Raw genomic sequence first — 22,756 nt, 5'->3', positions numbered from 1 at the left:
TGGAACTCAGCCAGCTGGCAGAGACAGTCAAGGTGCTCCTGAGAAAATGATCTGCGACCCAGCAGGACGAAGTTGGCTGTACCCAAGTTGAAACATTTGTTAATATTCCATTGTATTCTAAAGATTTGTCTCATGAGAACCCCAAATTCACTAGGCGGTCCCTGTGTATGTAAAGTAGGACTTGTAGAAGTGTGTGCTTATTGGTGTGTTAACCTATCCTACTTGGGGACCAATCGAAATTGGGGATTCTGACACTTTGCAACATTGGGGGGTGGTACACTGACCCAAAAACAGTATAACTAGCCTAGGTTTAGCTAGAGAAATCGTCCGACTTGTCTGAATAGCTGACCTGTCACTGACCCAACGCACTCAATAGGTGACTGAATACAGAGCGCTGCGGAGCACTCTGTCCGAATTTGACCATAGACTCAATGGTTTTACTAAACCTTAAGTGCTGGCGGAGCACTTTGCTGGGGAGTTCGCTAACCCAATCGGGGTTCTGACTGATAGCTGCAGAGAGGGTGGAGCGCAGGCGTTGCTTCCGAACTGCGGGTGCTGGTCGTGCCTTGGTGGTCCTGTCCTGATCCTAATCTGGTTTTCCTGTCCTGTCCTGGGGTGTCCATTCTGCACCTGCTGTCCCATTGATGACTGTCCTTCCTGGGGGTATTTCCTGTCCTTGACTGATCCGTGGCCAGGGTTGGTTTTCACACCCTTCTAGGTAAATATATTGCTGAAGAACTCTATACTGCACCTTCTATTTTTCTGTCTTTGCTTCAATAAAGACATACCTTTGCATAATTGATTTCCATGCTTTCGCAAAACTACTGAATGAAAGCTCAATCTGTTTTTCTAGCATGTTCCTATGTTACCTTACCTTTTAGAGCACATTCTCTCCATACCGTTTTAATTATAGATGTGGTTTATAATTTTCTCCTGCAAACCGTCCTGAAGTAATTGTTGCTATAATTTAGCATGCTCTATTCTTTCCCCTTCCTATAGGTGTATAGAATTTATCTAAGTTCTCTCCCTACCCTTGAAGTATTTTCCAGTAGTAAATTCCTAGTACGTGCATAAAATTGCCCTTTATAGTTATCCATTCTCGAATTCCATTCCTGAAATCTGCTTAGCATATTTTCATGTTCTTACCCTTTAATAAACCTTAAATGATTGCCCTTATATTTTCCTTATATGGTTATGTGATCTTTGTTATCTTGATCATTGATTGTCTCTTGGTTGTGAATTACTTACTTTCCGAATCTGAAAACTAGATAAACCTTTAAAACTTCCCAGTTGTCTGTGGTTATTTGATGAATGAAGAGGTAATAAAAGTTGGTATTGTATTTTGCCTGCTTTTCTTTTACAGCTAGCTCCCTGATCCATTGTGGTCATAGGTACCCGTAACAGTGGATTGGTAAGTCGGGTACACTAGAAATAATAGGAAGGAATCAGGGTTACTGGTAGTAGAGTTGTAAGGTCACCTGATTAATGTATATGGTGAATTGAAGTTTATGGGCCCGATACACATATGGTAAAATTATTGGTCGGGTGACCTGCGATCTCTATCAACTGCATTGGACAATTTATTTATGTAAATGCCCAGTTATATGTGTCAGGATGAAAAAGGTCCCCAGGGACCCCATGAGGCTCAAAATCTTCACCAAAAGCAATACTCTTAATATCACACAGTTTTGTTTAGCTTTATGGTTAAAAGGGAGGTAGTTATTTGTGACCCAAAACCTAGAGATGCACAAACATCACCATCCAGCCCTGAATGTAGACTATATAGATCACAAAAATGCTTATGCCATGTCTTGTGTGACTAGAACTTGCTAAGTGATATTTACCCCTCTGCTCCACCCATTAGCCACCAGGAGCCAACATTTCCTGACATCCTAAGAGTTTACTCTTACTGCATCATATAATTACTCCCTAATCTAGGTATCCAAGTTACTGCGTGCTTTTAACTGGGCCTGTTTATACTGCTGCCTTTTTAGTCTGATACCATCAACACTACCACTTTCTAGAGCTATGCATAGCTTATTTTTCACTGTCCTACAATCCTTATTATACAATGAGCTAAGTGGTTTTGCAGGCCATGCACCCCCAAGGGGGTTACTTAGGAAACACTTGCATATGGTGTTGAAATGCTTCCCATGTATGGTTCAAATCTAAGAATTTTTATTCTGCTGTGCCATTGGGCTATATAATTCCATTATAGCATCTGAAAGGGCCCTGTTCATCACAGCCCTCAGATCTGGTTTTACCACTATCTTTCCCCATTAAACTCTATGCCTATTGTTTGATGGACTCAAACCCCTAGAAAGTGAAAGTGGAACATCCTTTAGATACTTAAATAAATCCAACAGTGTGCAATTGATGACGTTATGGTCACTATCATTCCTGGTAATGACCTTCATATCTAATACAGATCTCCATGGAGGTAGAGCAATCAGTATATAGTTCATCCTACTTGTTTGACCTGGACGATTGTACTTGGGAAATGTTTGCTAGTCAGACTTCGTGCATCCTTTACACATATTCAGTCCGAAAGTAGTTGGCGAGCTACTTCAGTCCACTGCTTTACAGGCTCAATATTTATTGCTAGAACACCCTATTACTCATCCTCTGTATCAGTAAGGGAGAAGTCCTTATTATTGAGTGGTTTAAAAGTGATGTTGAACAAACACATAATGTATGTCGAATTGCTCACTATGGGCCATAAGTAATTTCAGTGTAGGTGTTTCAATGCCCCTCTAACCCCTTGATCATACACATGGTATACATAAAGTGTTTGATTATTCATCCCTGTAATAGTTTTAACTTGTATGTCAGGCGAGGAGTTAGGAAGTGGACACTATTTAATGTTTAATGTATAACTACCAGCAACAAAGAAATTGGCATAGCCAGGCCTAAGTACAGAGTTCAGACTCCATGTTTCATGTAACAAACATATATTATACTAGTCTATGAATGTACCCCATGTAGGATCATTCTTGAAACTCAGAACCGCCTCATTCGAAGACAAGATGTTCATAGTGTTTGGATTCTTGGTTTGATTGTCCAAAGGTAAAAAAGGGTCTCCACTGGGCCAGGTACACAACATGGAACCCACCCCTCTAAATTAGTTGTATGCTGTATTACCACATTAGTAACAGAGGACTCCCCGCCCCAAGCAGATATGTGATAGTTGCTGTTGCGAAATCTTTAGTGGAGGTTGAGGAGTTAGATTTGGGTCCCATGCTTGCTGCGCCACTGCAATCAAGTTAGCTTGGAGGATGAGGGATGATACTCCGAAACCGGTCCCAGGATGCTTGTTTTTTCGGTCCACCTGGCTTGGCAGTTCGGGCTGAACTATTCCCATGAGGAGCAGGGTCAAGACCGATTTGCATACGGCTGGGTCTGAACTGGGGTGGCAAAGTTAGAAAAATGAACAATGGATTTAACCCAGATCTCCTGACTGGGGTGAATGTTTGATTTGTTTAGCATTCTATCCATCATTTGTTTGTGCAGATGATATAGCTGAAATCTCTGTGGGGCACTGCAACTGCCCATAGATGCTGTGAGTGTCTACTCATGGCCACCCCACGCTTTAATGGGGACCACCTAAAAAGCTGAAAGAAGAGCGACAATCACTCAGAGCCTACCTTGAAAGGCACGTGGTGCTTTGGTGTAAAATCCCAGTCTGAAACAGGAACCATCTCCAAGTACAAAAGCCAACTGATCACTCATCATCGCCATGTTACAACTCAATCACTCAAAACTAAGCCAAGGTAATTCCCTCTGTCTATTCTTTTATTCACACACCCTCACCTCACTATCTATAAACATGCAATAAAAGAATAAAGGTTATTATCCACAAAGACAATGCAGATACATCAATTGTATATCTCTTTTCTAGCATAAAATCTGGAATCAGTAAAACTGACAACCTCTTCTGTGCCCATTACTCAGAACCTTGGATCAAGATATTACATTCAAAATGCATTTCTTCCAAACTACAGGACATCTCAGGGGGACAGAGATTCAACTTAGTAACAAAGCTCACCACTCATTGAAAACATATAATCAGCATCTACAGCAAAGGAACAACTATAACTCAGTTTTGATTCAGGCCAAGGATAAGAATCTCAGATCCTTTTGATGAAGTCTTCAGCAATGTGATCACTCATAAGGACATCATTTTCACGTGCAACCTTTGAAATACATGCAACAGAAATTTCTGCACAACAAAGTATTCATTGCCACATTGAGAATGATCCTCACTTTATGAAAACTGGAAATTACTGTAGGTGCTTATGGACTAAACACACTACTAAATTTCAAGCTTTACTTATACTGATTATCCTGAAATGATGTGCCAAACTAAATCTGGGTATCTGAAAATATGGCAAATTCCATCTTTTATGGGAGACATTTATGGAACTATAATTCTACCATTTTTAATTAATTGTCAGTCAGTCAGTCAAAATACTTCATTTCGATAAATCAATATCATAAAGAGACAATAGCACTATACAATATTCACATGATCTAAAATACATAATTAATACAAAATAAGATCATGATTAATTTACACAATCCAAATATTTACAAAGGAGTATAAAAATATTGTCTTTTAAAAATACATTTAAAATACGTTAAAATACAATAAAAAGAGGTCAGTTAGGTAGGACTACATTTTTTCATACATTTTACATTCTCACCTATCCATTTCGTTCAGTAAACATTCCCCATAGTATGGACAGTATTTACTTTCATCCACTATAAAACTATGTTATAAAGGTTATAGGTCATCTTCCTCTTCTTGATCCTGACAGCCCCCACTAGGAAATTTGCAACATGAAACATAATCCTGGGGGTCTGCAATAACTGTAGAAACAGGAGTGCTGGCTTTACCTGAATAAACCCTGCCTCCTTTAAAATAGGGATCAAATATTTCGTCCTTACTGCCGTGTAGTGACCACAGAACATCAAAAAGTGCATTGTATTCTGGATAGAGAAGTTGTCACAGGAACACGGCATTGCGTTATCAGGAGTACTCCAGGTTGGAAAATGACCAAGGTTCAAGTGAATCAGATTAAACCGAAATCGGGTCAAAAGAAATCGGTGATAAGCATGGTTCACAGTAGTTAGATACAATTCAGGGCCTGCTTGGGTGCTCATAATAATGCTAGCCCTCACCGTTGGTTTTTGTAATTCCTTTTGTTCCCTCTCCATGCTTAGCAATTCTCCCATCATACCCTTAATCATGGCGATGTCCTTTGTTGTTATGGACGCCGGGGAAGAAAAAAGGTCTGGTCTCCCTAGCTTAGCAAGACTGTCTTTAATGTATGCTAGCCACATGATTTTATTTGCTCTATCTAGCTGCAGACAGTCTTTTAAAATATTGTGGTTAAGATGGATTTCTTGGTTCAACCAGATCTTCAGCCAGGCTAAAACAGGGGCCATTTTAATCATGTCTGAAATATATCCTACTCCTAATTCAGTGTGAACTGTGTAAGATGGAGTGGACTGTGGCACAGAGAGGACAGCTCTTAAAAAATTATTCTCAGTAGTCTGTATACTGTCTGGAGAACAGTATCCCCAAATTGCACTACCGTATGTGGCCACTGCAAGGCATTTTGCTTTATAAATTTTCAATAAAGTTGCTATTGGCCTTGCCCCTAATTTTTTCGAAAAGCCCTGAAGTGCAGAGGATGATCTAGCAAGGGACATGTTTCTGTTTTTCATCTGTGGACCCCAGTTGCCTCTCTCATCAAAGGTGATCCCCAGGTATGGAAAAGTGGCTACTCTACATAACTCTTGTTTACCACATGTAAATGTTTTTAGATTCTAATTATTTTTACTCCTGCCCGTTATCATGATTTGAGACTTCTTTACATTTATCTTTAGGTCCAGAGAACCCATGAAGTCTTCAAAAACATCCAAGAGGCGTTGTAAACCCACACTGGTCCGTGAAAGCAAAACGGCATCATCCGCGTACAGAAGAACCGGGATCCCCAGTTCTCCTATATGCGGGATGTCAAGGGATGCCTCTTTTAACGCTGGTTCCAGTGCATTTATATAGATGGTAAATAGGAGGGGTGCCAAGATGCACCCCTGCCTAACTCCCCTTTTAGAGTTAAAATGACTAGTGCATCGGCCCTCCGAGGTTACTCTAACCGATGCTATAAGGCCAGTGTGCAAATCAGCTAGGAGATTAACTAAAGCCCTGTCCAGACCCATGTCAATGAGGATTTGCCACAGTTTTGATTGATTTACGAGGTCAAAAGCAGACGAGAGGTCCATGAACCCCAGGTACATGGACCCCTCCTTGGCCCTAGTGTATTTATCCACCAGTAAGTGCAAGTTAAGTCCTTGTTCTATCGTGCTCCGTTTTGGTCTAAATCCGTACTGAACGTTTGATAAGACCCCTTTCTCAATCAGCCAATCATTCAGTTTGGATAAAATGACCCGGCCCAATATTTTCACAGACAAATCAATCAGTGAAATAGGTCTATAACAGGAGGGGTCTTGCCTGTTACCCTTTTTAAAGACCCGAATGATAATAGATTTTTTCCATGAGGCCGGGATGGTATCATGTCTGAGAGCATTAAAAACATTACATAAGACTTTAGACCAAAATTTCGGGGCACATTTAAAAACATCCGCTGGTACCCCATCAGTGCCCGGTGCTTTGTTTTTCAAAGTCAGATCAATTGCCCTTTCCACTTCTGCCGCTTCAAAGGTGACGGCAGGGACCTCTACGTTAATGGTTTCCTCTACTGTAGCCTCAAGAATTAAAGCAGGGGCCTCTATGTTGCTAGTTTCTGAGTATATTTTTCTAAAATGTTGGATCCAACCCTCGTCTGTGATGTTTGCCTCAAGGCGGGTATACTCATCTCCCGAAAATATTGGCTGATTTATGATTTTCCAAAATAGTCCACTATTTTTTAAAGTTTCGGGGTCGAGTAGTTGGGCCCATGCTACATCTTTCAAATACCTTTTCCTCTCTAAAATAGCTTTTTTATATATACTCCTTGCAGTAGCTATATCTACACGGTTTTTAGGCGTGGCTTTCAGTGCTGTAAGTAAATATCCATGGACTTTAGAACATTTTTTATCAAACCATCTTTTGCCTTGAAGTGGCTTCTGTCTTGATCCTGCCTGTAGACTAAGGTTAATTTCTATACAGATGTTATCAAACGCCACTATAACATCTTTGTTTTGTGTTCGATTTACTAGGCATATTGCCACCTCATCCTCTACCTTGGTCAGGACTTCTTGGAGGAATGTTTCAGGGACTATTTTGGTCCATTTTAACCTTCGCCTCTGATCTTTGACGGCCACGTTTAGTCCCCCTCTATGAGTCACTGTTATTCATGAAAGTAGATCTGTGTGCTTCATTTCCAATAAAACAGGATTGTGATCACTAAAAACTGATACCTCTGTATGATAATTTACAACATTACACAACAAAAAAGAAGACATAAAAATATAATCTATAATAGTGCCATCATCTTTACCCTTAAATGTAGGGGACCTACTTTTACCATCCCCACAGCCTGACTCATATAAATTCCATCTGGCAAGAAAACTTTCGAGATACTCTCCTTGCCTATTATGTTTCAGATGGATAGATGAAGAGAAGGGAGGACCTTCATCATCCTGACTAATACAGGGTAGAGTACAGGGGTGGATGTTAAAATCTCCTAGAAATAATATTTCGAAAGTATTGACATTTGCGCTATAGACTGACAAAAATGTGTCCACTACTTCCAAATTACGGCTGGTACACTCATTTGCATTAAAATTAAAAAAATGTACTAATAAAATCTTGGCCTTATCCTGGGTAGTGAGTTCAACAATCAAACAATTTTCACAACCTGAGATGCACTGTGTTAGTTTGCCTTTTACATCCAATTTAAACAAAGTTAGGAAGCCTCCCTTGGCTCTACCTGCAGCACTCCTAATTGCAGGGATGCAAAAGTGGCTGTAGCAGTCCAAAGAGAAGGTATTTGCTTGGTCCCATGTCTCTTGTAGGGCAATAATGTCAAAAGATTTTAATGTGTTTAGCCAATCAACATTTCCAACTTTGTTCTTGATGCCAGCAATATTCCATGTAACAATTTTAAAAGAGGATGTGGGTGGCTGAACAGTACTCCCCGTATCGGTAGGCAGTCAATAATTTTCCTCAAGTGAGGATAAAGCGGTATAGCGATTGTATAATGGTAAGGCCTGTTCAAATTGAGTATGCGTATTAGTGGAGAAGCGTGGCTCAGTGGTTAGAGGCGGCAGACCCGGAAGCTGAGATCGACCGTGGACCAGGGTTCGATTCCCCGCCTCGGCGGGTCTCGGGCTCAAAAATTCCACGGACTCGACAATTCTCGCTCTGGTGCCTACTCAACTCACGGGGTCACACTCTGCGACTCTGGGCAATAGCTTGCTTAATCTCCACTACGGCCCCTCGCGGCGGGATGCCTGGCTTTCACCTTGTGGACACCCTACCGGGGTTTCTCACAGGGGAATACCAGGACGGGTTCCCTAAGCAAGCGCCGGGACGCTTACGGGCAGCCGTGCGCTTTACAAATCCAGCACATTTACATTTACATTTACATTTACATTTAGCCAGCTGGTAACAATAAGGGTCCCCATTTTTTTGATGTTGAAAGACATTTGGGACATAACCAACCACACCCCTTCTGTGCCCATTTGCTGGATACTTGGGCTGATGAGGTGGTGGGCGTTGGGTGTTATCCAAATGATTATAGAAGAACCCAAGGGGTCTAACACATACAGAATTTTCCACTATAGGTAGAGAGGCTGCTCTGAGGAGGACTGTTGCCACATGTTGTGGGTACTTAAAGTTTACAATAATGCAGTCCCCACTCGAGTTCTTTCTAGCGTTGCCAATCCAACTGACTCTTCGGGTGGAGATTATGTCATTTGAAAAGGCAAACGGAAAACCACAATTCCTATTTAGCCATGCTAGTGTTTTATTTTTTAAAGCGGCATGGGTTTCTAAACTGGGATCAGACAAACAAGAATCGGCCTCTGGGACATTTATTAATACCACTGTGTATGGAACACACTCCGGTGGGAGGTTAACTGGATTTTTTCTCTTAGGCCTACTTCTCCCTCCGTTTTCTCCCCCCACTGTAGTGTTCTGGCTACCATTATTTGATATAGGTGGTTGTAATAACGGTTGAACTGACGGTTGTACTAATGGGGCTCCCACAGATGGTAAATTAGGAGATGGGGTTTTTTGTGGTCGTATGGCTGATAGATTTTGTGCGGTGACCGTTGACCCTGTATCCCCTGTACTGGCAGAAGCTACCACCCCTATTACGTTGTTACCAGAAGAAGGACTCGTGTGTGTGTGAATCCGGGTCATATGAGAATCTAGGAGGCCCCCTAATCTAGAGACCTCTTGGGAGACCTGTTCTAGCTTTGCCACAAGGGGTCCAATTATTGCTTCTAGTTTTGACTCGATGATAGTTGCCAGGAGCTCTATATGGGCAGGGTGCAAATTATTGAGCTCAGCGTTATTTGTGGGTTCTGGTTTACTTCCACTGCTAGTTGATGTAGTTCCCATCTTTGTTGTCTTCCGACCCACCACCCTCTTGACAGGGGCCTTCCTACATGCCCGCACTGCTCTCAGAACAGGTGATTGGGCTGGTGAAGGCCTTGGGGAGAGTGTCGGGGTCTGACTGGTGGTAGGGTCGATTATAACTTCCCGCTCTTCCGGTGTCACCATGATGGATACATCGTTAGTGACAGTAACGATAGAATCGTCCAGGCAACTATCTAACTGGGGCAACGGAGTGGAAGGCGATCTCATCCCTGAGGGGGAAGTATCAGGGCTTGCCCTATTTAGTGAGAGTCGCCTTTCTTTATTAATTTTATTGACCACCTTCACAAGATAGTTGTCCAGTGTCCTTATCTCATTTGAGGTCGATGCAACAGAAATTTCTGCACAACAAAGTATTCATTGCCACATTGAGAATGATACTCACTTTATGAAAACTGGAAATTACTGTAGGTGCTTATGGACTAAACACACTACTAAATTTCAAGCTTTACTTATACTGATTATCCTGAAATGATGTGCCAAACTAAATCTGGGTACCTGAAAATATGGTAAATTCCATCTTTTATGGGAGACATTTATGAAACTATAATTCTACCATTTTTAATTAATTGTATTTCAGGGATTCCCTGTGGCAGTCCTGAATATATTTTTACTTCAATTGTCTTTAAATATCCATGTCTGGAGAAATAAAACTGTGCTGCATACTTGAAGAAAGAGGTAATGATGAGAATGGTCAGTGGTTTACTTTGACTGCCACTCCATAGAGAACGAGTTTGCTTTTAATCTGCTCAGTGGAAGTTTTTACAAAATCTTCCTGATATGAGGCTAGGGTTGATCCCTTCTGATGTATACATTTTATTTTTTGAATTCTCTGATGAGCCTTTTCTTAAAATGTTCATTGAATGGCAGTTGGTCTGAACAGAAAAAGCTTTTCTGAGAATAGTGGTATCTCGTTCCTACTTTAGCTGTGATGCACTCCTGAATTCCTAGAAATAAGTCACTCTCATAGAACATTCTTTCTGAATCAGAACCCCTTATAATCGAACTAATATCCCCAGGTTTCAAAATTAAACACACGTGGAAGTTAAATTGGTCAATTATTACCTCAGGCCCAAGAAGAAGATATCTTATAGCTGATGAAAAGCTTTTATTTCTTTAATTTTGATAGCTTGGATCTCTGTCTCCACAAATTTTCTCCATTTTCTCAATCGGAGAGGAGACTCTCATAGGCATCCTTGATTCCCAAAAATATTGTTTTAGAGTTGATAGCCAGATGCTATTGTTTATAATGTCTATAATTGTCCACAATTGGTGATTTCATAGGAATCAGTAAAAGGAATTTGCTACTGAAGCAGATACATAAAATGCTGGGAAACATCATGAGCACTGGGGATTCTTGGCTACAGCTCAATTCACTAATAGAATATAAAAAAACATTGAAGGAAGATGATTTTAGTCTGTAAATTCCTTTGCCATATTGTTTGTTTACAGTTACAGATAGTGCACACCCATACCCTCTGTGTTTGCCAAAAATGTTATCACTGAATTAAAACAATAACAGTTACAATGTTACAGGACAGCTGCAAACATGTTTTAATGGACGCACATATAAGTGCTCCAATAGTATGCTTCACTTACCTCTGCACGTAATCCAGAGTTTGCTTTTAATAGATCCTCAAATCCTGCCAGCACTTTTAGGAAATTGTTGTCATCATACTTGAAGCGGTCCCCAAAAACGATGGAGCAGATCATATTGCTCACAGCATTATGTATCATAAGGTGTGGGTTAAATGGACAGCCTGGAAAGAGAAATCACAGGAGAGACAACAACATTAAATAGATTTTATGGGCCTGAGTTTACAAAAGAGCCCCTGATTACCAAAGATGGGGCGAAAAACTCCTGATTCGAGTCCTGAAGAGACAACAGCTGTATGCTCTGGACCAGATGCAAAATAGGGAGGCAGGCGTTGGCTTGGAAAATAAGACACATTGACTAACTTCCCTGGGAAAATGGATATACAGCCTCAGGTTCCAGACCATTAGGAAAATGAACTGAGTACTTTTGACTTAGTATCCTTTGGCTCATCAGTAGCTGATCTAAAGTTCTAGACATGCTGGGGAAGTTGTAAATCAACCATGGCACTCACCAGCATGCTAAGACTTAAAGTACATAAATGCCCAGATATAAGAATTTCAAAATATATTTTGCATGTAAAGACTGATTGGAAGGAACTGCTTCTTTTTGCATGATCACACCCAAGTTATTGGATTGATGCTGCTGTTTTTTTTTTACTCCGTATGTGCACCAAGTCCTGCCAAATAGGCCCCAGTGCCAGTGGTCTGGCCCTTAAAAAGGAATATGTCTTATTGGCTCCCCAGCAATTGGCATACATTACCTTCCTTATAAAAAGCTAGTATATGGTTCTACAAGTACTCTGGGCCTGTAAGTTAAAGTGTCCCTTGTGGACTGCAGCACTTATAACTAATGTGGCAACTCAAAGCATTACCCCACAGCCCATCATTTACGGCTCTCACAACTGTTTTTAACTTGCTAATGACTAGTTTTTGACTTTGCGATGTAAAGTTCTGGCTATAAGGCAACACCCAAACATTCCTTTCCAATATTGATAAGACATCCCTAAGTCAGGCTTACTGAGCCCAAAGGCAGGGTTCATTATCTTAAAAAGATGGAAATGTGGTTTAATAACTTACATGTCCTGACATGTAACCTTTGCACAAATGGCAACATTAAAAAGTTGCCATTTTGTTGCCCAAAGCTTCCAGTGGCCCCTTACAGTTGCAAGAAAGCTCTTGCCCTCAAGACAGCTTTCTGCCCTTCTGGGAAGAGGTGTGAACAAACAGCAGGAAGGACAACAAAGGATCTATAGAGAAAAGAGGTGTCACCTGCTCCTGGCAGGATGGCCAAACAGGGTGTGAGTCCAAAAAGGCAAACTTCAAAGGGGAAACAGCTTCTGAAGGGTAAATTGTTGTCATAAACAAGAGGAGCTTCTTTGTTGTTTTACAGACAGGCTGGTGTCCCGCACAGAGTAGGAGAAGCAATTGCGAAACTATTTTATTTCATGGGAGTGAAGCCCCCAGGTAGCCATACCTCTGGGATGGGCTAGGGAGCTCCACACACCAAGAGAATGGTTCTCCTATATCGGGAGTGGACAGAATGGTGCAATCAGGACTATGGAGATACCACACTTGATTGGAAAAATCTCTAGGCAAGAGGGGACCTAGTAATCCATTGTATAGTAGTTGCCACATCCCTTCGGGACAAGAAATGGAATTCAGACCTCAGATCACATCTACAGTGGAGAGAGGACTAAAGATGACTGCCATCCTAGACCCAGCATATTGGAGCTGCATCAATGACTGGACTGCACCCGCTGCACCTTGGGCTAGCAAAGAAAGGACTGGGCCTGTGTTGTCCCACTCGAGAATTTGTTTTTTCTGAGCCCCAGGCAGAGTAGGTGCCTACAAGAGTCAGTTGGCTGATTTCCTGTTACAACCACTGGGTAATAAAAGCTGAATAAGACTGCCTTGGAGAGTTGCCAGCCAGGAATGGCTGAGTCCACTGACAGCCAAAGTGAAGCCTTGGAGATCTTGTCCTGACGATTAAAAGTTGCACGTGAGTCTGCTGTACCCAGGAGAGTTATCAGAGTGCAGATTGGTCAACCAGCAAGGAGGTAATTGCAAGTTAAAAGGGACTGATTGTTTTGTTGTGACCAGTAGATCAATGGTAACTGCTTTTTGACTGGATTTCACTCGGACTTCGTGAGACATCAACACCTGAGGTCAAAGTCACCACTCTGTGTTGATGGAGCAGGGGGTGACCAGAGGAAGATCCCCAAGGTTGGCTCCGCATTCTCTGCATCCTTGATCATTTTCAGCATTCTGCATCCCTTGCACCAGGACCACATCATTGATTCCTATGACGGTTTGCCCATAGGCCCTGGAACTAGACTGGAGACTTATTTTATTGTAAGGTAACTGCTCAACTGTATCCTGGTTTCTGTGACTGGTTTCCTGATGAAACTAGTCACCACAAGCGTGCCATTATAGCTATTTTCAAGTCATTTGAAGTTGTGTGATACTTTTTCACACCTATGCCCAATGAAGATTTCTACTTTCAGATTTAGTCACTTTTTTGTAGTTCAAAGCTGCGGATAATGCAGAGGGGGGCTCCATGAGGCCGGATACATTCTCTGTGAAGTCCCACTGAATTGTATTGTCTGCTGCGAAAAGGCTCTGAGTGAGAACAACCTTAATCTTTGGCCCAGCTGCAACACACCTTCGTCAGATTGGCATAAGTGGTTAGTCCTGGTCCTACGAAGGTCTTAGGTTACAGGAAAATGTAGGAGGAGTACACTCCAGTGGCATAGCTAGCTGTTGTGCCACCTATGGCAGTGCCTGAATTTGTTGCCCAGTGACCGCATGTAGATGGGGTGCTGGCGATACCGGGGGCTGCATGTAGAAGTGGGAGGGGTCTGGTGATTCCCACGATATCACAGTGCTGCAATGGGCAAACCACTCCTCCACTGCCCTCCTCCCCAGCCCTGCTCCCTAAGCAGAGCAGCTCCGCCCACCCCCCACTCGCAAAGGAGACATACAATGATAATAACTCAAAGTTATTATCATTTTATATTTCCTTTCATTGACACTGCTCAAAAGCAGTGGGGTGACGCTCCCCCACCATAGCGGTGAAGCCACCATTGTTTCCCATGAGAACATTTGGAGGGTGCTTGTAGAAATGAGAGTACCTGGCAGTTTGGTTAGTCTTGTCACCAAGGTTTATGATAAGAACTTTGCCAAGGTCCGGGGGCGGACCTAGCCTGCAACCGTGATGGCCGCCTAATCCCGGAGCTCCTCCATCTCTCACTGCCATCCTACATCTATCCTGTGATTTGTGCCTTTATTTCGACACCCTGTAACAGCGGGGAGTGTGACCCGGTGGTGGACACGTCTGTCCTACTGGTTGCCCTGGTACTTTGCCCTGTAGAGGCCTCGAGGCTTGTCGGGGCCTGGACCGCGCTGAGGCCTGACGAAGCAGCGGCCTGCAGTGCACGCCCCTCGCGGCTGGACCCGAGATCCCCTGGCGCGACTTCTCCTGGGGACGTCCCTGACTGCGGAGCGCTTTGACGGGGCTGCAGAGCTGAGGAGGTGAGCGGGGGCGGTGGTATTGGGGGTCCGGGATTGCGGTGGTGGGGGCTCTGATCTCGAGTCCTCCCTCCTCTCCCCCCGCGGAGGGCCCGCTTACCTCGGCGGCGGTGTTGGGATCGCGGGTGCGGGGAGCAGCGCACAGCCTACTGGGGCCCCTGAACCTTCCAGCTGCCCTGCAGTGATCCCTGGGCATGGTGGGGAACCGTGTGCCCCCCTCCTGGACCCTCCTAGGAAGTACTGTGCGAGGAGCCGACCCTGCAGTGCCAGAGCTAGGCGTGAGTTGCCCCCCTGACGCCCTGGGGCACTCTGGTGCATTGACTGCAATATTGGGCAGTGGTGGGGGGCGAGACCTCCTCAAGTGCTCCTGCGCCCCCCTTGAGGGCTTGATTCACTGGACTGGGGCACTGGAGGCCCAGAAGTGCGGCGGATGCCATTTTAGAGTGGGCCCAGAAGTGCTGGAGGGCAGGCAGGCTCCTGGTTGTGTAGGCACCGTCCCTTCCCTACGGGGCGGCCTGACCAGAGGAGCTTCATCGCTGGGAGCGCGGACACGTGTGACTGCCCTGGTGCGGGGTCCGTGGCCGGGCTTGGCAGTACCTGGTATTGACCCTCCGGAAGCCGGTGCTGGCTGCTTCAACAGGGGCACTGGATGATCGATTGGCGACGAGGCTCCCTCGCTCTATCTTCATTTGGCCTCCTTGGATTGTGGTGCCCCCATTCACCGGTGCCGCTGGACGAACAAATTCTGCCGAGGGAAAGTTAGCGGTGCTGGTGCCACCCTGCGGCAAGCAGCCGTGACTCACTGCCTGCAGTCCCTGGAGTTGGGTTCTGTTTTGGAAAGTTTGTCACATGCATCCTGGGTGTGCTGGTCTGGAGGCTTGACCCGCGGCGAGTGGAGGTACCGGTTCAGTCTTCCTGCTTGAGAGTGTGCATTGTGTGCTGCCATGGGACATTCGGACAGGACACAGCCCAAGATCTCCTTGCCCCAGAGATACTAAGCCGGTGCAAGATGCGGGGAGCAGCGGTCAGGTGGAACGCAATACGATAGAGGAGGCTCAGCAACAGGACCTGCTTGGCTTGCTCATCACCATGGAGAAGAACCTACAGGGGGGAATGACCACTCTGGGGACCAAACTCGACACCCTCACATACCGTATGGACCGAATGGCTGAGCGGCTGGACAAACATGCGGAACGCCTCGATATGTCAGAGAGACGGATTACTGAAGTGGAGGAGGCCCAGTCCTCCCAGGACGCAGAGAGTAAGCAGATTGGTAGAGCCCTGCAGTCCCTACTTGATATAACCGAAGAGTTGGAGGCCCGCTCGCGGCGGTGTAACCTCCGTATTACGGGCCTGCTGGAGACCACACAGACTGGCAACATGGAACTCTTTATCGAGAGTCTACTAAAGAAACTTCTCTGGGACAACGCCATTTCCGCTATGTTTTTGGTCGAGAGAGCACACCGATCGATTGGTCCATGGCCTAAGCAGGGGCCCCCCCTCCTACCTATAATCGCCAAACTGCTTAACTACCGCGACCGCGATGTGGCCCTGAAGTTGGCCAGGGACAAGCAACCTCTGCAGTATGAGGGCTCGGTGCTCTCATTGTATCCGGATTTCACCGCTAGGGTGCAGGAGGCCAGGAAGCAGTTTGCCCCAATGAAGTGTCAGCTGCGAGAGATGGGAGACGATTACACAATGCTCTACCCAGCAAAGCTGAGGATTAACAGACAGGGGCGGTCTCTGATATTCACGGATCCCAAGGTGCTGCAAAAGGCCCTGAAGGACTGGCAGAGAGAGGCCCGATCACCTAGAAACGGGGAGGCGGATGCTGCGGATGGCGCCCTGGACGAGCAGGACTGAATAGACCTTGTACAGATAAGCTGCACCATTCATAATGTATCCTGTTCAGATGCGGGGGGTGGGGGGGATGCTGCTGTGTGAGTCTGTGCTCTGGGGGGTACCTGTTTTTGACTGGTAACATCTGCCAACGCCGCTGATGGTCAGAGTAGGTACGATGTGACTGTTGCATATGCCTTCATACTTCACTTGGGTAGTGACTGAAGGTGCTGGCCGATCGTCTAGCCGTTTTGTATCCTCTAGGGGGTCGGAGCTATTCCTGGATCCTGGCTACGGCTGCGGGGGCTCATTGTTCTAAAACTTTTGCTGTGTGGGGTTTCTAATACTGATGGTATTGTATTTACAGCTCGTAATTTGCTTCCTCCTGGAGACGGGGGCGGTGGGGGGCGATGGCACCCATTTTTTCTTGTTGAAAACTGACTGCATTTGCGGGCTACCTTTGCCCTTGCGTGATACCCACTGAGTTCTAATGTGCACTATGGGGGGGAGGGGCTGGGATATATGATGGATATCCAGGCGTGTAGCCTCCTATACGCCCCTAATGCTCCTGTGGAGTGGTGCGCGTGGTTGCCTCCATGTAGGGACAGAGCAGTGGTGGAGGCTCTGAAGGGGCTGCGGATCCATACTATGGGTGACCTCTTTTCTGGAGGGTCTGCTCGGAGTTGGAGTGAGATAGAGACGGAGGATGGGTCGCATTCACTTTTAGCACGCTTCCAGTTCCACAGAGTGCGGCTCGCTCTTCGGGGCCTATTGGGGGAGGACATGGAGGAACCTGTGATAGTGACAGCTTTTGACTACATTGTCAATGCTAAGGCCCCTTCTAAACTAATTACCAATCTATATCGCATTGCCCTCTCTGAGAGGATGGCGGAATATACCAAACCAAGATTGGCGTGGCAGGCTGACTTGAGAAATGAACTGGGGGAAGAGATGTGGCAGTACTGCTGCACGAGCACAAGGAGAATATCTCTGAATGGCAGACATAGGCTGCAGCACTTTAAATATCTCAACAGGGTGTACTACGCCCCCGATAGACTACATAGATATGGCCTACGCGAGGATGCTAAGTGTGAGAGATGTGGGGTTTTACTAGCCAATTTTATACATGTCGCTTGGGCTTGCCCAGGTGTCCTCGCCTTTTAGAACTCAGTGTACCGTGAAGTCAACTAGATCACGCAACTCGCGCTGACTCCTGACCCCCTGTTGGCCATACTGGGATAATCCAAGCCCCTTCGCCCCAGGTATAGAAGACTGGTAGATATGGCTTTTTTTATTGCCAAACGGTGTATTGCGCGTACTTTGATGCGAGGCCCGGCCCCTACATTAGCACAATGGACTAGGGAAATTACTTTTTCCTGCACCCATGAGGAACTGTATAGTGACCTGCTCCCGCCGCGCAATAGGCCTAAGAACTACTGGACCCTGTTCACTGATAGACGCTGCACTGATGACGATGAGTCCGATGAGAACTCCTCTCCCCCACTGACTGACACTGCTCTGACTACAATGATGGAGACCGATATGTAAACAATTCAATACTGACTGTTCTCGGGTGGAGAGGGGGGCACTGGACCTTGGCGACGGGTCCCATGGGTGCCCCCGCTGAGTGCTAGGGTGAATGGTGCCATCTCCGCAGAGTTAGCGTCTCTGGATATAAGATGTCTCGACCTGCAGTTTGCTGTCTACCAATGTGTCATTCCATTGCCTGTTAAATGTTGCTATTGTTTATTATATGTTCAAGCTCTGCTTTTTATGTTATTTATGAGGACTGACATGGCCCCTGCGGATTGCCCATGTTTTTCTTTCTTATTGTTTTTTCTGTAATGTCCCTTTATATATGCTAATAAAATAAATGTAAAAAAAAAAAACCTTTGCCAAGGTCCTTTGGAGGAGAGGAGGAAAACTGCCTGCCTGTATTCCTATTTCACATGAGGTTCATCAAGGTTGTGTTCTCTCTCTTACTTTGTTTACACTGTATGATAATGATGTGGTTAAGGCATTGATGGCCTGCACAAATGATTTCACTATGTTGAACGGAGGACACATTCCCATTTTCCTATTTGCTGACAACTCGCTACTAATTTCAAAAAACCCCTTTCGGTTACAGAATTAAATTGATAAGTTCCTTGAATTTTGTGTGCCAAGGGTCCTTGAATTAAACACTCCAAAAATTAATTATATGGTTTTTGTAAAAAATCTGGCGAGAAGCTGTATATTAAAGATAGCCAACAAGCCCCTTGAAAGAGTCTTCTGTTTTGACTATTTAGGGGTTAAACTGTTGGACAAGTTTAAATGGGAGCCACAAGCTACTAAAAGCTCTCTTTTAATAGCCCATAAAGATAGCACCATAATCTGATTATAAGAGAGGACTTCCGACTGTTTAATTTCACCTGCCCTTGATGCCCATCATGCCTAGGCTCAAAGTGTGGCACTGTTGAGAGCCGAAATATGGGGGTACACCAATGGAAATCAGAGAATAATTTTGTAAGATAGTTGGTCTTGGTACCGACCAGTACCTTCCTCTTCCAACTTTATTATGATCTAGGAGCCAGGGGTATATCTGATATGGCACAGCTAAAGCCACTAATATACTGGACACACATCTGGTCAACACCTGAGTTATTGATATATAATAGAAGGTTACAGGAGCTGATGAAAACGAATGGAGCCATGAAGGTCCTGAGCTTGCCTTTCATTTACAAATGGTTTAACAAGCAGGGCTTATCCAATTTGTTGGAGAATCCTGAGAATATTAGTAAGCCACTGACTGTCCTTGTGAAGTTGACTTACTGGGCTTTTGTGTACAACCAGCAGGGTATGAGGGGGACACATGGACAGCTAATGGAGCAGTTCCTTGATTTTATACCAAGCTCTCATTTTGAAATATACTTGGATACCATCACACCACCCCTTTCCAAAAGCCTATATGTAAAATTCTTCCTAGGTTGTCTACATCTGAAGTCATTCAGTAGTAAAAGGGGTAAACATCACACTTCCAGTAGGGGCCCTGCTTATAACTTGGTTCCCGAAAAAAGGAACATATTTTGTTTTCCTGTTTGGGGACCGTGGCTCACAACGAAGGAGAATACGCCCAATATGTTTGAATCTAGGGATTTTTAGCTTTTTGGCTGTCCTAAGGATTTTAAGTACTGATACCTCTGGCCCTGTTGTCTTTTCAATTAGCCGTATTTTACTACATGTTTTGTACAAATGAGCAAAGATTCTGGCCCGCTACACAACATAATTATCAATTAATCAATTAATTAAAATTAATTACCAATTAATTACAAATAATTATCAATTAATTAAATTTAATTTATAATTCTTACTAATTAATAATTAATTTAACATAATTAAATTACCTCCCACCCTATTCCCCTATAAACCCACAACCCGCTACAGAACATATTTATCAATTAATCAAATAATTAAAATTAATTAGCAATTAATTAAAAATATTTACCAATTAATTAAAATGTATTTATAATTACCACTAATTAATAATTAATTTAACATAATTAAATTACTTCCCACCCTATTCCCTATTCACCCTATTCCCCTATAAACCCACAACCCGCTACAGTACTAAAATACAAAATGTAATTAAATTACAGAAAAATAAATTAAAAATATAATAAATACATAATAGTATACACAAAAATAATTTAAAAATCGATATTAGTAACATCGAAATTATTAACTTCGATATAATTGTATATCGATATTTAAATATCGATATTGGTCTGCATACCACAAAAAAAATTTCTATCTCAGTACAGCCTGCCCGGACCACGCATCATCGCAGGCTACACAGAACCTTCTTGTTTTAGATATTACTAACTCAGTAGAAACCAAACTAAGTATAACACCTATCAAACCCTACACAATATCCCTTTATTATGCTTCCATGAAAAACTTATTTTGGATCACTTATACATTTAGTTGAATAATAAAATGCACGCTGCATACATGTTCGATCTTCCACTTTCACTGATTGCTGATGATGCACTCCACCCTAAGATCTACACTGCGGACAGCACGGTTTACAACTTGAATTCACCTTTGCATCTACACTATAGACAGTAGGAAATTAAACCTTGATTTATGTAATGCAGAGACAATTATACTGTATGTATTCAGATGTTGTTAAAATAATTGAAAAAAACATTGTTTTATAACTGTACTGACTACTAGCTTCTATGTACACTGTCCACGGTAGGGTTCTCAACTTGAATTGACCTTTTAATCTACACTACAGATAGCATTAAATTCAGCCTCAATTTATTTAAAGCAGGGCAAAAAAATAGTGCTGTTTTACTGCTAGTATGTGCAAGCACCTTTAATAGCTGAATCATGTAAACTATGATAACAAACAAACTACAAGATTGCGCCAAAATGTACCTCCACCACCAGCAATACCAAGTACTCGTGGGTATCACCTTCAACATCGCCACCAGACATATGTCCCCAATTTGTGAAAGTTAAACTGCACTGTGTGAAGAGGAATCGTTTAATTAGTTATGAGGAGCAATCAGTACATCTAATTTTCACAGCAATTGATAACCATCGATCCTAGTTTTTTTTTCCCCCCTCAAAGTTTATACACTCCAGTATGCAACAGTGAATGATTCAGTGCAGCCCGTTCAGACCGCTCATCATGGCAGGGTGAGCACACGATAAACACCAGACGTACCACTAACTCATTACACCGTAAAAAATCGCAATGTGGCCTTGTTAAGGCAAAATTCAATAGTCAAAACACATTATCACCAGTGCGGTCTGCCTGGACCACGCCCCATCGCATGCTCCACACAAACCGCCCCTTCCTCAGTCCACCACAACTCATGAACTCTTTGCGATAAAATCTTCTGTGTATTATTTGACATACAATGCTCCTACCTTTGTACAGCAGAAGTCATAAACCGTTTATGATTAAATATCTGTATATGATATTATGATTACCATTCTACTTCTTACCAACAACTACGTAATAAAATGGAGTTGAGCACACGTGCCGTACCCACTTCAACTATCTATCTGTGTCTGTGTATTTATTGTGTTTGTAAAATTCTGCTCCTCCGCCTTACCATATTATATTGTGCTATAAATAGCGTATGCAACCATCTTACCTGTGACAGTAAATGTGAGCTATTCCTCCTTTTTTTTTAGCATATTTATATAGCGCAAAATCCACCCCAAACTAATACATTTTCAGGCATGCGTACAATAACAGGATGTGGACGCAACTCGGTGGCTCGAACACTGATTTCCTGCACCAAATTCTACAGTGTACCTGAATACCCACATACGTGTATATATATATATATATATATATATTCATGCTCCAGGTGTCCCTTTCTTGGAAATGCACTCGCAGAGGTTGGTGTCACAATCCTTTATTAGGAACAAACATCTCCCAACGCTGAATGCTTTGCCCCGAGATGGGCGTGGGATGTGTTAAAAATGTGGGTGTGTCCCTTTACATCAGTCGAGCCTCTGAGGAAGAAGCAATCTGCTTTGAAACGCGTAAGGCTTTTCGACATGCTGTAATCCCTACAGCGTTGGGAGATGTTTGTTCCTAATAAAGGATTGTGACACCAACCTCTGCGAGTGCATTTCCAAGAAAGGGACACCTGGAGCATGAATATATATATATATATATATATACATATATATATATATATATATTACCTACTGGCGGTCGCCAGTAGGTATATATAGTTAGGATTTTTTTCCTATGGGATTTTTGAAAATTCTATGTCTAATAACTTTGGCGTTTGTGGACGGAATTGGCTGACATTTTCTGGAAAATGGAACATTTTGTTTCTGAGCAGCCCCTCGAAATTTGGGGGGGGTTTGTCAAGGGGGGGCCGAGAAAAAAGGGGGGTCCCAAAACGTGTTTTTCCAATGTTAATTTCCATAGGGCGGTTGGCCTCACTTTTAGCCCGAACGGCTGAATGGATTTCCACAAAACTTGGCAAAATTGTAGGGACTGGTAACCCGATGTGCCTTTTCTAGGTCTCAATATATGTGCTTCAGTGGATTTTGAGAAATTAACGTTTAAAAAAAGATATATATCTGTAAGCGCGCTCTGGGCAGCGCTCCGGTTCGTGGACTTTACGCGTAACGGAACTTCGCGAAGCGAAGCTGATTGGCTCTCCG

General features: G+C 43.6%; 1 protein-coding gene across 2 annotated transcripts in view; it reads right to left on the bottom strand.

The window, feature by feature from the left end:
* The window catches only part of LOC144753101 (cytochrome P450 2D6-like), an 840,402-nt gene that overhangs the window by 436,718 nt on the left and 380,928 nt on the right, over nt 1-22,756 (bottom strand). For both annotated transcript variants that reach the window (XM_078640894.1, XM_078640901.1), the window contains exon 4: nt 11,210-11,370. In XM_078640894.1, the coding sequence (XP_078497020.1) occupies nt 11,210-11,370 (161 nt within the window). The remainder of the gene's footprint in view (nt 1-11,209; nt 11,371-22,756) is intronic.

This window comes from Lissotriton helveticus, chromosome 1_1 (assembly GCF_964261635.1).
Source record: "Lissotriton helveticus chromosome 1_1, aLisHel1.1, whole genome shotgun sequence".
Taxonomy (NCBI): domain Eukaryota; kingdom Metazoa; phylum Chordata; class Amphibia; order Caudata; family Salamandridae; genus Lissotriton; species Lissotriton helveticus.
The sequence above is the reverse complement of the archived record's forward strand: the minus strand, read 5'-3'. Positions and strand labels throughout refer to the sequence as shown.